Source organism: Beta vulgaris, chromosome 4 (genome assembly GCF_026745355.1).
Source record: "Beta vulgaris subsp. vulgaris cultivar EL10 chromosome 4, EL10.2, whole genome shotgun sequence".
NCBI classification, from domain to species: domain Eukaryota; kingdom Viridiplantae; phylum Streptophyta; class Magnoliopsida; order Caryophyllales; family Amaranthaceae; genus Beta; species Beta vulgaris.
The window spans coordinates 57,805,813-57,822,752 of NC_079205.1; the positions used below are offsets into that span (position 1 = coordinate 57,805,813).

At 35.2% G+C, this 16,940-nt stretch overlaps 2 protein-coding genes across 2 annotated transcripts; one reads left to right on the forward strand and one right to left on the reverse strand.

Annotated features, from left to right (window-relative positions):
• Positions 1–668: 668 nt before the first annotated feature.
• LOC104890519 (eukaryotic translation initiation factor 5) lies at positions 669–3,845 on the reverse strand. The gene is made up of 2 exons (XM_010676034.4): positions 3,687–3,845; positions 669–2,561 (listed from the first exon to the last, which is right to left on the reverse strand). Exon 2 carries the CDS (start codon positions 2,255–2,257, stop codon positions 911–913), a length of 1,347 nt encoding a protein of 448 aa, XP_010674336.2. The 5' UTR covers positions 2,258–2,561; positions 3,687–3,845; the 3' UTR covers positions 669–910.
• Positions 3,846–10,733: 6,888 nt separating this feature from the next.
• LOC104890518 (thioredoxin domain-containing protein PLP3B) lies at positions 10,734–15,832 on the forward strand. Its single transcript, XM_010676033.4, has 9 exons — positions 10,734–10,933; positions 11,048–11,218; positions 11,991–12,065; positions 12,164–12,211; positions 12,296–12,438; positions 13,682–13,754; positions 13,918–13,979; positions 15,060–15,157; positions 15,237–15,832. The coding sequence occupies exons 2-9, from the start codon at positions 11,135–11,137 to the stop codon at positions 15,338–15,340; spliced, it is 687 nt and encodes a 228-aa protein (XP_010674335.2). The 5' UTR covers positions 10,734–10,933; positions 11,048–11,134; the 3' UTR covers positions 15,341–15,832.
• The last annotated feature ends 1,108 nt before the right edge of the window (positions 15,833–16,940 follow it).

Here is a 16,940-nt window from a genome sequence, read left to right on the forward strand (position 1 = left end):
AACACTCGTGCTGATAACGTGTTGTGAGAAATAGAGAGAGAAGTTATGCAAATATATCAGAGAGTATTGTATATTGCATTGATGTTCGGTGTATTCACAAATGGTAGTATTTATAGGCACAAAACTTACTGTGTATTTGCATAAATAACAAATACGGCGAGAAAAACCTACCATGCATTGAATGCATGGCAGTGGAATTCATTGTGCTCAACAGTGGAATTGGTCATTCCACTGTTTTCACAACACAGAATAATTTTTAAGGTATCCTTAAGATAACAAAATATTCAGTTTAAGATTAACCCCGTGTTATTCCGAACAAACACGTTACAAATTCCTCTCCAAATATACCCTAAAATCATGTCACTTCTAGCTTAACCAAAGGTCTCAAATTCAAACCTAGGAACCAACAGAGTATGTTGGAAGAGTTTTCCCCCAATTGAGGCCTGACCCTGCTCGAATCCGGATTTGTCGGATACAAAAATAAATTTCGAAAACAGGATGTATTTCAAAAAAAAAAAAAAAAAAAAAAAAAAAAAAAAAAAAACTTACAGTTAAAGGTAGTAGCTTATAAAATCATTAAATTTCTTTGAGAATTTTATCTTAACCAGGGAAAATCTCCAAATGATAAATATGGCAACTCAAATCTCAAATAAATTTAGAATCCGTAATGACAATAATTAGATCATAGCATACTATAAATTCAAACCAAGTACCAACAAATTGTTCACTAAAATACCAAACGACAACACATAACTACGGTGTAAATCAGAAACGACCAAGTATAGCACGCAGACAACACAACCTGAAACACCACATTTCCAGCGACCATCTAAAAGTTCAATCACTTATTCCAAATACTCAAAATAACTGAAATAGACATGCATAATATTGGATAAACTGGATATCAAAATCACTCCTCCTCGGTCTCGGACTCTGCACTCTGGAGCCACTCTACAAAGGGCTTAACAAACTTCCAAACAGGTGCGCCCTTGTTGTTGCCAGTTGATCCCTGCTCATACCAAGTAACGATAGCCTCTTCCTCCAACACATCAGCATCATAAAGAAACTTCAGAGCAACAGCAACCTCCTTAACAGCATCGGGACTTGCTTTTCCACAGAAAGACTCAATAGCGTGCAACAAGATTGGCTGCGAACCTTCAGCATAAGCTAGGGCAGCAACAATGTAATTCTTTTTCTTATTGACCTCTTTGGCAAAACCCTTCTGCAAACCATCAAAGAGAGCCTCGAACAGAGCATCCACTACCTCTTGGGTGGTTCCCGAGCATGAAGCCAAGTGAGTCTTCAATTGGCTTGCAGTACAGCCCATCTTCAGGTATTCCTTCAAGTCCTTAACAAGAGTCTGTTGTGGGTCAGAGTGAGAGCCATTTGATTCAGCTTTGACCTCGGCTTCTGCTTTTCGAGGTGGGGACTTCTTCCGAGTGGACTTCTCTTCAGTTGTGAGCATAACCATGTCTGCAGTCACAGCACTAAGCTGCTCTTTTATCCGCTTCTGCGCTGCCTCCATAGATGTGTCAGTCTGCCATTGAATATCATCCTCATCATCATCATCATCATCAACAGCTGCCACAGGTACATTATCATCTGCCTGGCTTGCAGTAGGAGAATGATCCTCATCAGACCCCTGGGTCTTCTTCTTGGTTGGTTTAGATGCAACTTCTTTGGAGGACTTCTTCAGCTTAGTTCCATCCTTTTTCGTCAATTTCTTCTGCTCCTCATCAGCAGCCTCACCTTCTTTAAGGCGTTCCTTCTCTGCCCTTCTCATGGCTTTCTTGTCCTTGGATGATTTCTTCACTTCAGGTGGGTTCTTAAGAATGAAGGTCGTAAGCTTGTCCCTCATATCCACATCAGACATAAACCCACAAGCAGCACATTTGAGTTGTAGCATCTGAGTCTTAGTTATAAGAATTTCAGTCTCAGGGTTGCCACACCCATAGCACTGAACATATTTCTTGATAAAAATCTCAAGAAGTGCAGCAAGTTTCGCTGTCTCGTGAGCTCCATTGACAAGAGAGATCCCGGTCTTCTCGTCAAATTTGGATTGCGCTCCAAGCTCACAACCAAAGTACTTCGTAGTGTAGGCAGCAGGCCTAGCCAACGCTTTTGCTATATCAACCATGTTGACAATGTTGGTTTTGATGCCATTTCCCCGACCTTCAATCTTTGTGATCATCCTTGGCATCTTGTACCTGTAGAAGGCATCATCACGGTTTCCAGCACCAATGTTCTGCAGTGCCATCTTGTTCAAAGAAGTGTTAACTTGATAGGAGTTTGTTAGGAAGCAGTGGAAGCAAGAGCTGATATCGGAAGGTAAGAAGGCTGCATAAAATTGCAACCTGGACGATTAAGAAAATAGTCCTCAATATTCCCAATATGCATACAACTCAATTTTCCTGAGATAGGACTATCCTTTTTTCTTGACGTAGGGCAATACTCTCCAAGCAAACCGATTGATGACAAGAAGAGAGATGCTCGTTCAGACATAAAAAATGATTCGGACTCCACTTTTGCGAACTGCAGCTACAGCAGGGCTAATGCCAGTCCTACAGAAAGCAATGCCAAATAAGTAACAAAAAAAAAAAGATGATAGTTGATTACACAATCAAAACCACTACAAAAAGCCTTTAAACAAACTGTAAGCATTAGAACATAGAAAAGATAGACATGAAATCACTGAAAAGCGAAACAATAATCAAAACAAAGAAGACTGTAAAAAAACTATATAAAAAAAATAAACAGGTGTATTACACAATCATTACCGAAAGGAGAATGTAATACATTACTAAGACAGAAAATCACCAATTCACCACCAAATACACATGTTTACTAAGCACGGCATTCGAATATTCAGCTATTTCAGATAGTTAGTAACTTTACAGTGGAATGTTCACGAAAGCATACAAGTTCAGCAATAAATTTACACAAAACCTGAAAATCAACCAATCATTCAGGAAAAGCAACATCCAGCATCAATAAGAAAAATTATTGCTCGCTTTTATAAAAGCTGGAAAGCAAATTATGTTTAACAATATAGCTAAGATAGATCTTTCAACAGCATAAACAGCTACCTAATAATTTAATTTGTTTAGTGAAATATTGCAAAAATAGAGTCTTAAACAATAGCAAACTAGATTACCTATATTTAACAAATCAAAGACATCGCTTAGTTTACACGGAGAAAAAAAGTTCCATATGATTATCTGAAACCCTAAATAAAAAGAAACTGCGCCTAAATTAGCAATACAGCTCAAATTTTCACTTACTTTTATTTCAGATAGCAAAAAATTAACAGTGAAGTAAATGGCGAGATTAATACTCCAACATACACATTAAAGAAGCAAAATCAATACTCGATATACATCTAAAAGTCAACCCTAATTTGATGTCGAAAAAGATGACAGCTAAATCAAAATAACATTAATTAAACGATAAAAACTGCGAAAATCAATGCGAATATAAAGTTAGGTCAAAAAAATCGCAGATCGATGATTAATCAATCGAACATCACACAAAAAGTTCAAAAAAATGAATCGAACATCGTACAAAAAAATTCATGAAATTTCAGATCTACAATTCGATGATTTCATCAACAAAAATATACTAGATGAAGAAAAAAACGACGGGAAATATTACAGTGAAATATGAGATGAAGAGAGAGAATAGCAAACCTGGGAATCGAGAAATAGGAGAGGGTTGGGGGAAGGTGAAAGTAGCAGGCACGAGAGAGAGAGGAGAGAGAGGAGAGAGAAAAAAGAGATGAAGGCGGCAGTAACGTAGCGGCGGTACAAAAGAAAGGGCACATATGTTATGGTCATATTTATATCCACATATCCTCAATCCCTTCTATTATAATATTGTGAGAATTATTAAATTTGAATTTTGAAAAAGGGACAACGAGAAAATAAATTGTGCATGAGATTGAAAACCCTAGTTCTGTTGCCCTAAGGAATTTTGAACCGTAAAGTAAAGGTGGCCATGGGCCGGGCTGGCCCGTGGGCTGCCCGAGCCCGGCCCGTTTTCGGCCCGGCCCGGCCCGAGCCCGCTGTGGGCCCGGCCCGGCCCGCTGGCCATAACATGGGCCGTGGGCCTTGCACGTTTCGAGATTTTAGATTTCGGCCCGGGCCCGGCACGAGCCCGTGGGCCTTGCAAATTTTTTTTTTTCAAAAACTGTGATTTTTGGACCAAGCCCGCGGTGAGCACGAGCCCGGCCCGCCAGGCCCGTGGGCCGGGCCGGGCCATGGACAAGGTTCCCATAATTTCAGCCCGGCCCGGCACGGCACGAGTTTAATGGGCCACGGGCCTGGCCCGGCCCGTATTCCACTTCAGCCCGCGGGCCTGGCCCGTGGTCAGGCCCAGCACGGCACGTGGCCAGCTCTACCGTAAAGTAATTCTTATTTAGATTTTTTTTTTAAGAGTTGATCATGAACGAGAAATAGGACCAGTTGCAAACAGAATATGGACGACTTTTTTAAAAATAAAACTAGTATTTGGGTTCGTACATCATTCCAAGTTCGTACTGTTTTTCGAATTTGATATGCATTTTTTTTATTTTCATTAAAATATATTAAGGATTCAACGTTTAAAAAGTAAAAAAAATATAATAATGTGGATGTTTAAAGCGTGAATAAAAGTTGGTTGAGATGGTAATTGTGTCATTGAATAATACCTTCCTCTGTTTTTTTTTATCTTTCTCACTTATAATTTTGACACTATTCATACTTAGAGAGAATCTTCTCATTGTTTCACAATTTATAAGAAAAAACATAGTCATGTGAGATCTTGTTTGATTCGTCTCAATAAGTACATTATTAATATTCAATCATTATAATTTTTACAAATATATAATGAGAGATATTTAAGCTCAAAGAGGTGCATTGGGAGACGCGCATAGGAAAGTGAGAATGATAAAAAAAAAACAAAGTAATTGACATGACTTATGTACACACTAGCCTTCATATGCACGTGATGCGTGCGTTAATTTCAAAATTTGTTATTCTATTAGATACTCCATTCGTACTTTATTTATGATTAAACGTAAATGTGAAAAATTCAACAGTTAGATGAATTTAGATATATAAATTCGCTAATGTAAAAAAATAAAAAGGTTGTGAGTGATTGTTAACATTAATTTTTTGTGAATGAATATTGAACAAAAATAATGAGTTGGTTTAACTGAATTAGAGAGTATCAAAGGTAGTGAATGTTCAGACTTTTCATGTGCACGTTATGTATGCCATTTTTTTTTATAAGGTATAAATATTTGGCCATTTAATTTTTGATTGAAGTATTTGATGCATATACCATTTTAAACTTGTTTTAAATGGCAAGTTGGAATGAGAATTTTTAAATGATTTGCTTTTGTAATTTTTTTCATTCCATTAATTAGATCATTAAGGGTAATTTAGGCATTTCAAAAGAGGACACCACACCTCCTCCCTTGGCTTATATAACAGAGATTAGACAATTTTAGTGGAATAACACAGGTACCACATAGCGTATATATGAACTATGGCAAGCTAAAATTATAATTGGGTTCATCTGTTTAGTCATTAAAAATTTATTATGTATAATAGAATGATTTTATCCTACTAACTATATAATACCTAAAATTATTAGAAATGTAGGATATTAGAATAGTCTACAATGAGTTGGAGTTTCTATCTAAATTGGGATGTAAAAAATATATACTAGTGGGAAAATAAGGAAGGGTTGCGGTTAAAAAGGCCCTTAGGGCTGCGTATTCTGACAGCAGCTCTTTCCATAACAACCCTTCACTGTAAATATAAGCACATTTAACAACCCACCCCGAACAATCACTCTTTGAGCAAATACAAGCACATTTAACAACAAAAAATAGAAGTTTCCATCAAATTAAACAAAAATTAAAGAAATGTAAAAGAGGAGAGATAGTGAGAGGGGATTTACTGCGAAAGAGAGTGAGAGAAGTGATGCTCCACAATAACTCCATCTCGCCACAGATACCAGCACCAGCGACCCTCCCTCTCGCCACAGAAACCAGCGCCATCTCCCTCTTGCCATAGATACCAGCGACCCTCCCCCCGCGCCTCCTCACCACCACTCACCACCAACGTCCACCGTCATCCGACCATCGCATCACCATTACCGGCCTTCCCCAGTCGCACCTCCGGCAAGCAGCAACCCCGCCAACCATCTTCCAGTCACGCGTTCTTCACCCTCACAGAACCAGCGTTCACCATCCAAAACACCATCATCAACCAACCAGTAACTCCCCCTACTCCCCTCCTCTGTCGCTTCGTCGCATCTCCGTGACCAAGCCACGAATTTTTTCCCACCCTGATCTTTTCTTTCTTCTTATTTCTTCTTCTTTCTCCTTTTTTTTTTATTTTTGCTTCTTTTTTCTTTTTAGTTTATATTAATCTGATTTTTCTTTTGAACTTTTCTTTTGTTTTACTTTTTTCCCAATGAACCTTTAATAATTTCTTTTTATCATTTGTTGTTATAGGACTCTCTCAAGTTGGCACCAAAAAATTTTGACTTCGTGAAGCATTACGACACGATTTTTGAGTATATTTGACTCTTATCCCCAATTAATTGGGCAGTAAGCATATTTTCTCACTTATACCTGTTGTTAATGTTCATTTTGAATTTTTGCTTGAATTGTATTTTGATGCCATCTTGTTGAGAATCTTTTGCACATTGATTGAATTATTAGTTCATCGGATTGTTGGGATTTGTGTGTGGTTTTTGTGGTGTTGTGGCTTTTGGTGGACGACTTTGGTGTTGAATGATTGTTGGGGTTCAATATTGTTTTTTTTCTAAACTGGTTTTTGCAGTGATGACACTGCAGATTCTAGCCTGGGGGGGATATTCTATCCTTTATTGCTTTCTAGCGTAGATTTCATTGCTTTCCTAGGATGTTGCACGGTTTGTACTGCTTATTAGGAGTGGGAGCTTACGTGTAACCAAAAAAATTATACCGCTTTCTTAGTTGCATTAGCATATTTCATCTCATATTAGATTTCATCTCATTTTAGTTGCATCTATGGGACTACTACTAAGACTTTTTGAGAACCTTGCTGATATTTTACTACATTTGTTAAGTGTCACTCATTTTGTTCATGATTTCATAGCATGATTGTTTCGCAACTGATTGTTTATGGTAAGATTGATTGATCTCTCTTTGACTCGATTTAACATTACTATGCAAACACCTTAACCTAAATGAGCTTTTGTGCCTATAAACTGACGTATCTGTGTCAGTTGTATTCTTTCATGTGTGATTAGTTCCTCGTTGTTGCTTTGATCTTGACTTTGACTTGGTACTCCTTGATATTTGATAGTGCATACATTTTGATATGATTGAGACACTTCATTTGATGATCTTAGCTTCAGAGTTATTCTTATTTTTAGATTATCCTTCCTTTTAGCTCCACTGAGCCTTTTTTGACTTTGTTTGACTGATACCTATATTTCAAGCCATTGGCCTCATTTGATTCTTGTCCCAAGCCTAGCTTGGGGGAGCGAGTATTAGTTTTGGTTTGGTTTGTATTGAATTGAATTGCTCTATTTGTGGTTAGAAAAATGAAAAATATGTTTAGTGAGCTTGGAAATTGAAATGAATGTTCGTGAAAAAGAAACAAAAAAAAAGGTGAAAAATAAAATGAAAAAGAGTTGTGAATAAAGTGAAATAAAAAGGGTTATGATTGAATTTCTTGAGTGAAAAGATTGTTGATTATTTTTGGAGATTGTTGGTTGTTGCACGGAGTTGGATATATCTTAGTCATGTTTTCAGTTATATGATGCTCCCCCTTCTTGTTTTTCCACCACGATTCCCAAATTATTTTCCATACCTTTAACCCCAGCCTCATTACAACCCTTAAAAGTCCCCTTGATCATTATGTATTGTATTGTTAAGTATTAAGTGAGTCAAAAAGTCAACATTAGAGAGTATTTGCTTTTATCTGAGTCGACTGATTTAGGTTGAGAGTCATTATTTAACCCTTAAACACATGAGAGATTTGAGTGCATATAACTATAGTGAGGTTTGTCATGTTTGGTTAAATCCAGTTTGGGAGAGATGGTTTGTGGTATGATTGGAGAGTCGATTGCGATACATGATATGCTATGCAGCTTTGTTCGAGATTGTTTCGATGCTTGGTTTATGTAGTGATTATATCTCTCGTGTTCTCAATTAAGTGTTTAGCCCTGTTGTAGTCCTATATTGTAGTTTTGTCTAACTTTTCCGGTGTCTATGTCTTATTGCTTGAGGACAAGCGATAGTTTAGCTTGGGGGAATTTGATAAGTCATATTTATATATAGTTTTTAGGTGCATTTAGGTTGCATTTTAGAGCATTTAGTTTCATATTTAGGTTCATTATTGCATTATATTCTTAAGTTATGATTTTCTACTCCTATTCCGTATGTTTTCTTTGTTTTTGATGAATTTCAGGCATTGAGGACGTATTTGGAGTATGTTTAGCTAAACTTGAGGATTAGGAGCACTGGGAAGCAAGCTACAATGAATAAGGATCGTATGGATATGTCATAGTACGAGTTTGAGCAAAAACGAAGCGGAAAATCATTAGAAGAAATGTGAAAAAGGATTCATGTCTACTCTTCTGATCATAACTTTTGACGTGCTTATTAAAACCAAGTAACAACAGATTTAGAAACTTGACTTGAAGAGCTTTCCAACGATAGGTGGCACGCCCCGAGGAGACTTCTAGTCAAGGAGTTATGCCTTTCGGAAGATTGCACTGTTTCTGCTGAAATCTGTCACGCGTACGCGCGGATCACTAATCCGCCTGTTAATGATTTATTTAAGACTTTTCTTATCTTGTAAATTACTTTTCAAGTCATATTAGGTTATTGAATATTATTTAGATTAGTTTTCATTCTTTTTCTCTCATCTCGCTCTATCACGTTATTCTTAGTTTAGTTTTCGCTCCTCTATTTCTCTCTAATTTTTAGTGTAAATCCTAGTTTTTATTTTTTTTCATCAATTCAGGAATTCTATTAGTTTCTTTCATTGATTTCTTTAATTATGTTTTCTTTTATAGTTTTAGATTTCATCTTTTATTTCATGATAGAGTAGTTTTTTATTTATAGGGTTTGGGAATCCATGTTTATATGATATGATTATTGATTGATATTTATTCATGGTTTGATTAGTTATTGATTTTTCTAATTGATTAGTGTTTTATTGTTAATCTTGCAATCTGATCAATTGTCTGATTAAATATTGCTAATATCGATTCATAGATTGAGAGATAATACTCTTTAGAGGCTTACCTACAATTAACAAATCTGATTATGTTGAACGACCATACTAGCATATGTTGATTTGAGAGCGTTAATGCCTGACCAAGGATTGACCTGTGCTCTAGATTTTTGAATAATTGAACTATTGATGATATTTTGATAGATTATAGTTATAAACATGGTGAACCATTACCCTACATCCTTTTTAGTTTGATTTTCGTAGTTTGATTAGTTTAGAACTTTAATTCTATTATTCTTGATCTTGTTTAGTTTCTCCATATATTAGAATCTAGATTAAAACGACCATCTCTCTGTGGATTCGACCCTACTTACCCTACTACATTATTGTTAGAAGGTTTTGCAAGAATTATTTTTGACGGGTGTAAGACAGCCTATCACAACTCCATCTTTTTCTCTCATCCTATATATTCTTAACTCTATCTATTTGCCATAATTGAAGTTGGATGAAGGTGTACAACGTCGTTTTTCTTTTTAAGGAACCGATACAAATATTTATTTTTTGTGTCTTATTTTTTTAGTTGTTAATTTATGCTTTTCCATCATTAATTCATTTCTTATTGAGTGATCTTTAATATGCATTTTGTTTAGAAGAAATAGATATTGTTATTACTTCATATGTTTTTTATGTGCATCATTTTATTTGCACAATGACAAAGGAGAGGAAAAAGATATAGATGGAGAAAAAACATGGACGCATGTGACAAAACAGAAGTAGAGAGTAATTATTGCCAAAAATGAAATAATACAAATAGTTTGCAATTTCCAGAAGTGGGAGATGATGCAAGCAAATAAAAATGAAGGAAATTCTCCCTCCATCTCTTATTAGTTTACCAACTTTCTTTTTTGTGTTGTTTGTTATCAGTTACCTACATCTTTTTTTTTGGATTAGATCCTATTAGTTTTATATTATCATCTTATACATAAAACATCATTTTACTATTTGTCACCAGGGGTGCTAATCGAGTTGAGCTCAAAACCCGATAACCTTGCACGCAACTCAATTGTTTTCAATTAATTTCTCTTTAAAATATACAAATATATTAACACTCATTGAAAATAAAATAATAGAGTATAAAAGATAAAAAGATTGTAAAGAAAAGAAGATATAATCATTAAATGCCTATGATTCAAGGTGAACCGAAACTTTAAATGAACTGTTTGCTAGCAACTCGACTCGAAACTTATAGCAAGCACAAGTCGCCTACTTCTCTGTTCATGATCGACTCGCTCGATTTACACCCTTACTTGCCACTATCTCTTGGCCCACAATATATTGATACTGTATTAAAACCCACAAAATATAAATCTTTTAAAACTTAAAATTTCATGTCCAAAAAAATGGATAAATTAATAAGAGACGAATCAATAATTGGAGTATGGAGAATTGGAGTATCTTCCTGAAATTGCTAGAATTTGCAAACCCTAAACGGCTTTGTCAGTTAATAAAAAAAAGTAGAATTAGCCATTCCAAAAAAAAATAAAAATAGAATTAGGTCACTCGCTATTCGCTACGCTTGTCTAATACGCACTCTTCTTGCTTTTTTTGAAAAAAAAAAAAAAGAACATTTCCTCTTCCCTGCAAATTGAAATTGGAAAAACTCATGTGCAAGTGCAAACTCACATCTTACATCTGGATTTACTAATCACCAGGTACGTTTCTCTCAGATTTGATGCGTAAAATCTTTCTATATAATTACCTTACACGTTATTCTCATTTTGTGAGAAAAAGGAATCAATAACAGAAATTTCAAACTTGAATTTCAGGAATTCAAACACAATTCAAGCGATTGAAGTTAAATTCGATCCATTTTGTAACCTAATTTTCCAGATAGAATACTTGTTGATCAAAAAATGGATCCAGATTCAGTGAAATCAACTCTATCTACTTTAGCAATGGGTAATGTCATGGCTGCTGCTGCTCGTAATCTCCAGAAGGTAATCAATTTAATGCGATGAAGTTTTTTATAGAAATTTTGTTGATAATATATCCAATTTCTCTTGATTTTAGCTTTTATAGTGTTATGTGTAGAAAATTTAGTATATTGATTTACGACTGTTGTATATTGAAACTAAAATATCGGCGTTTTGATATAGCTAATAGATTATGGTATGTTTTGAGTGTTTTATAATGCACAACCATTGTAATTTAATGTATGACGCTTATGATTTGATATACTACGTTTGTTGTTGAATATACAACTGAAAAAATTTCGTATAGTTTCTTTGTAAGTAGTAGATCTAGTAGCTGATTGTGATTTGCTTTGAGAAAGTATTAAAAGAACTTGCTACTGGAAACATTAGATTGTGAATGATTGATACGCTTGTATCAATTTTTTGGTTTGGTGTTTGTTGTGTTTATGTTGTGGCTATAGTCAGTTATAGGAGACAGATACAATTTTGTTTATTTAACCTGGCACTGGTTATTTAGTTGGTGTATTAGAATCTCATTTGTTTGCTAGTTCGAGCAATCATGTTCTCGTGTTTTAAATCTTCGAAGTGATTGTGATCGCTGTAACGATCGTCAAACCACGTTCACTGGAAATATGGATAGTTTGCGCTATTGCAGCCTTAACTATCAGTCATGCTATGCTAAAAAAATTTTACAATGCGATTGATGTGGTATAGCGACCGAGTTTTTTACCATGCATGTTTCTCCATCTCCTGATGTTTTCAAGGCTTCTAATTAGTTCACTTAATGATATTGTAGGAAATGGTGGGCCAGCAAAAGGCACAGGCGTCAAGTTCAGCTAATGACGAGATTGATTTTGATGAGTTGATGGATGTTAGTTCTAGAGCACATAGCTTTTTTTGTTGCATTATACTTATGTGCATATGCATCTTCTACAATGATCAACTGTGTGTTTCATTGTGTAATGCCAGGATCCAGAGCTGGAGAAACTACATGCTGAGAGAATTGCATCCCTGAAGGTTTAAATTATATTTTTGTATTATATATTGTTATTATGCTATGATAAATCTTTGAAGTATTCACGCTAGGAATTATTTGCTTAGAAAGAAGCTGAGAAGCGTCAAGAACAGAAGAAACAGGGCCATGGAGAGTATAGAGAGGTAACTGAAGGGGACTTCTTGGGTGAAGTTACAGGCAGCGAACTAGTTATCTGTCATTTCTATCATCGGGAGTTCTATCGATGCAAGTAAAGCCCCAGTCTGACTTTTTCTTAATCTTAATATCAAACATTTTTATTGAAGTCATCGAAAGAGTTTAGAGGCCTTTCTAACTACTATGTTTTTGGTGAAATCAGATACCCCGTTTTAAATTTGATTTATGATAGATATTGCATATCGATCTTGGTTCTATGCTCTATGCTATCTAATTAATCTTTCTATCTATCATTGCGCTTGTTATTTGGTAGTTGATAGCAATTGTTGTACATCCCCCCCCCCCCCTCTGTGTGTCTGAGTGTGATTTTTCCTCCTATGAAGCATAGGCGGATTTAGAGGGGGTACAAGGGGTACAGCTGTACCCCCATTATTTCTGGAAAATAATGAAAACAAATCAATATGTTGAGGTTTGTCTTGTTGGTAGCAGAAGGGAAAAGAAAGATCCATGAATTTATGAGGAGGTCTTGAGTTCAAAACCCCCACAAAGTTCTTTTTATGCTTTTAATTACTTCCCCTTTGACTCATGTTTAATTTATCTTCAACACTTCTACTATATACTACTCTCTATGGGCCTATGGCTATTAGTGTGAAACTAAAAATTTATAAGTAAGATTACTCTGCAACTACAAATTCATAAGCCCACAAAAAGAAAAGCTCCGAAATAATAATTTTGTCTCTGTTCTTTTTCCTTCAAAATTTCCTCATTTATATACTTAAACTACTGTTTTAAAATCGAACAACTTATTTTTAAAGATCTGGTTATTTAAATTGAAACATTGAACACTTAAATAGTTAGCAATTATATCTAAGTTCTTGGATTCCATGGGCTTGTAGTTTCAGTTTTGGCCTGTATACCTTCATGCTTTTTTCATCAATGAGGTACAAGAGTATGACATCCATCCCTTGGTTTTTTCTCAAGGGTAAGTTCAGTACAGACTACAGAAAGCAGAGCAGAGACAGGTAACTGGTGTGTTAAAGCTTACACCATCATTGTTCTCTTGCTTCTAGTTCATGGACCGTCCTCTAGTTCTTATTTTTCTTAAGAATAGTGGATATGGAGACTGCACTATCTCCAATATTGCTGCTAAGAGACACAATTTCGGTGTCACTATGACAGCTATAGTTGAATATTGATTATGATGTTTCATATATAACTCTTTCCTCTGTAATGCATACAGTGTAAACAAGGATCTTATCAGGATGCTTTAGGTTTCTTTGCATATATCTGAACATGGTTTGCCTTATTAGATTAAGAAGCTTTTTGGTAATTTTCAGGATAATGGATAAGCATTTAAAGGGGCTTGCACCAAAATACCTTGATACTAAGTTTATCAGACTGGATGCAGAGGTTAGTTATCTTAGTATATGAATATTACATTAAGAAACGATTGCGTTGTTCTGGTTCTACCTGCAGCTTGCTTTATTATTAAGCTTAATAATATGTTGCCTGTAATGACTATTTTAGTACATGAGTGATAAGCTAATAATCTATAATTGAATACTAAATGCAGAATTCCCCCTTCTTCATATCCAAGCTTGCAATCAAAACTTTGCCATGCGTTATATTGTTCAGGTCAGTATTCTAACGTCATATTAAATATTCTACTGCAGTGTTAGAACTCTGCTAGGAACTCTAAGATATAGAACAATTCCTCTTGTATTCAGTCTATTTGATTGGATATTCTTATGTAATTAGCCCGTCTTTCACAATATATTAACATAAGGAAATGACAAGCTTATAAAGAAAATGTTATCTCACTCTCTGGAAGAAGCTATATTGCCTCCGAGCTTCTACCGAAAGAGGAAGAAATATATATGGAAGTGGCAGAATCATTTACTGACCAAAAGACCAGATATCTTGTAAGAGAATCCCCCTACATAGATGAGTTGTCCCTATTCATGGGGGTTTCCACGGACAGGATTCTCTGAGCTGCTTGATCTGGGGAATGAGCGGGTCTGATCGAAGAATCTTTTTCGGCTTAATTTCCGCCCTTCTAATTTATCCATTGTCCCAGATTCCGGCGCCACCACTCATCACATAGTTTGACAAAAGCTTTCTTCAGTTGTGATTCTTTGCATGTTGCATTGTACACTTTCGCTACATTAAAGACGGATTAGAATGAAGGAAGAACTTAATATCTAGTAATACATTTATCTTTCAAAAACTTTCACATTAGATAAAATAAATGTTGACTATTAATTTTTGCAATTTACATTTCCAGCATTTTCCCAATTTTACTTTCCCATACATTACCACTATATATTGGTTTCCAGACCGTAAAACATAAAAATAAAGAAGTGGTCAGGATTATCTGAATATTTATTTTCCATTGAAGATGATAGTATCACCTAAATCTCACGCCCGGTACCCAATTTTCAAGATGGTTAACCCCCTTCCACACTAGTTCTCCAGAGATAGGAGTGCAGTTCACCATGAACCTTAAAAATGAATGTCTGTCATCGATTCTGCGAGCTAGTAGTGGACAGCTTTCTTCTTTCTATTTCCGAGGGCGCGGTGGGAGGAGGGATAGGAGAAACAAATGATCAATATTTATATTTGTGTACCAAAATACTCCACAACATATACTTCATCACATGTAATTACAATTTAAGGTTTCTCCATCTGATTGCAAATCTCCTGAATGAATTTCAGGAAAGGAATTGCCGGTGATAGACTAGTTGGGTTTGAAGACCTTGGTGGTAAAGACGATTTTCCTACAAAGAGACTGGAAAATCTGCTGATCAAGAAAGGTAATAGATTTTTTATCCGTTGTTAAAAGGAGTTGTGCATGCAGTGCTGGCTATTCTAAATCTAATCAGTTGCTTACAGGTCTGATCAAAGAGAAGGGAAAGGATGAAGACGAGGAGGACTACTCTGACAGTATACGCACGTCTGTTAGATCATCATTGAACCATGATACTGATTCTGATTAGTTATTGAGAAGGAAAGAAGGCAGGAAACGTTGTATTATGTTCTATCTATCAATCCCGATACACTGATCTGGTCTCATTGATGTTCTGTATTGCTTTGTTGTTATGATATGGTCTCTCGGTTGCCTTTTGTCTTCCAGAAAAACAGTTTTGAGCTAGTTCCGCGGCTACAGAGCGTCCATTGTATAATCAGGCAAACGTACATCTAGGATAGTGCAGGTCACTCTCCCTGCATGCTGGGGTACGGTTGTCCCAAAGGTTCCAGATGTACCTTTCTTTAGGTCTAAAAAGAGTCTCTTAGTAAGAATTGTATCTATTGGAACACCTGTTCTTTTGAAACATAACTTTCTCTTGTTTTTTTTCTTTTTTGACGGCAAAGAATAGATGCTACTCATTCCCGTCTTCTATATTAGGTTTATTCGTATTCTTAACCTTTTGTACCTCGCATTTTGGTATTGTGAATCAGTGAATGGATTTAATTATGTTAGCACAACAGGGATGAATGTGTAAATTGTAATATATGTCTCATACTAATATACTATCCATATATTGAACTAGCATTTTTTGCACGTCATGCTTGCTTCGATTTGGTTTTCTTCGACATAAGAGTCAAAATTTGAATATTAGATATACGAAGTATGATCGTTTTTAGTTGCAAAATTTAATTGTTTTATCTCTATCATTTAAGTATCTCACCAATTTATCTTTTTTACTTTTCAAAGTTGATTTCTATGAACAAAATATAAATTTTATTGAATTTATTTACGATTTCAATATTATAATTTTTCAGTTGAATTTTTAATTAAGTACACTACTTCATAGATTGTGAAAAAAGTGGCTACTTTGACTTCAAATCAAATTTTTGTGAATATTTTTGTGAGTATGTATTGACTTTGTAGTGTATTGGTTGTAGTTTGTAAGTGAATTATTTAGTTTTGTAAAATTTTCTCATTTGTATAATGTAAATTATATAATTCTACGACTTTAGTTGACTTGTGAGTGATTATTATAATTTTATTTCTAGTATTTTTTTTAAGCCCCCTTTCGTTTGTAAGTGAATTTGTAATTTAGAAATAAAAAGGGGTAAAATAATCTCTTTATTCGGGACACCATAGCTCCCCTTCCCTTATATGATAGAGATTTATGTATTTGTACAACGAAATATCATAATAGGAAGTAGCTAGCGAAGGGGATCCATACCACTCAAATGGTTATTAAACAGATACGATCTATTAACTTGGTTAATAAATTCTTATAGAAAAAATAGCCTGTTATAATCAAGGTGAAAAACACACAAAAAAAAACCAAATGAAACCACCCATTTAGTCCAAAATCAGATACAATTCTCATTTGTGAGGAGACACTGATACAAGCAGGATAAATTGAGCATATAGTTGGATGAACCACAAGTTAACATAAGCATTTACAATTAAAGTCGGCCTCATTACGACAAGAGTTCAATTCTTTCCCTGCAAAATAAAATCCCCAAATTCCCCACTTGTAAAAGAGATTCATCCTACCTTAAAAAAGGCAAAAATAACAATCAAAATGCACCTCCGAACAAGTTATGCAAACCCCATTAACAGCGGAAAAGCGACATTCA

Excerpts from the sequence above, each read along its gene's own strand:
- LOC104890518 (XM_010676033.4), top strand. The coding sequence starts at position 11,135 with ATGGATCCAGATTCAGTGAAATCAACTCTATCTACTTTAGCAATGGGT. Across the intron at positions 12,439-13,681 it reads CGGGAGTTCTATCGATGCAA|GATAATGGATAAGCATTTAA; the intron begins GTAAAGCCCCAG and ends GGTAATTTTCAG. Across the intron at positions 13,980-15,059 it reads CCATGCGTTATATTGTTCAG|GAAAGGAATTGCCGGTGATA; the intron begins GTCAGTATTCTA and ends AATGAATTTCAG.
- LOC104890519 (XM_010676034.4), bottom strand. The coding sequence starts at position 2,257 with ATGGCACTGCAGAACATTGGTGCTGGAAACCGTGATGATGCCTTCTAC.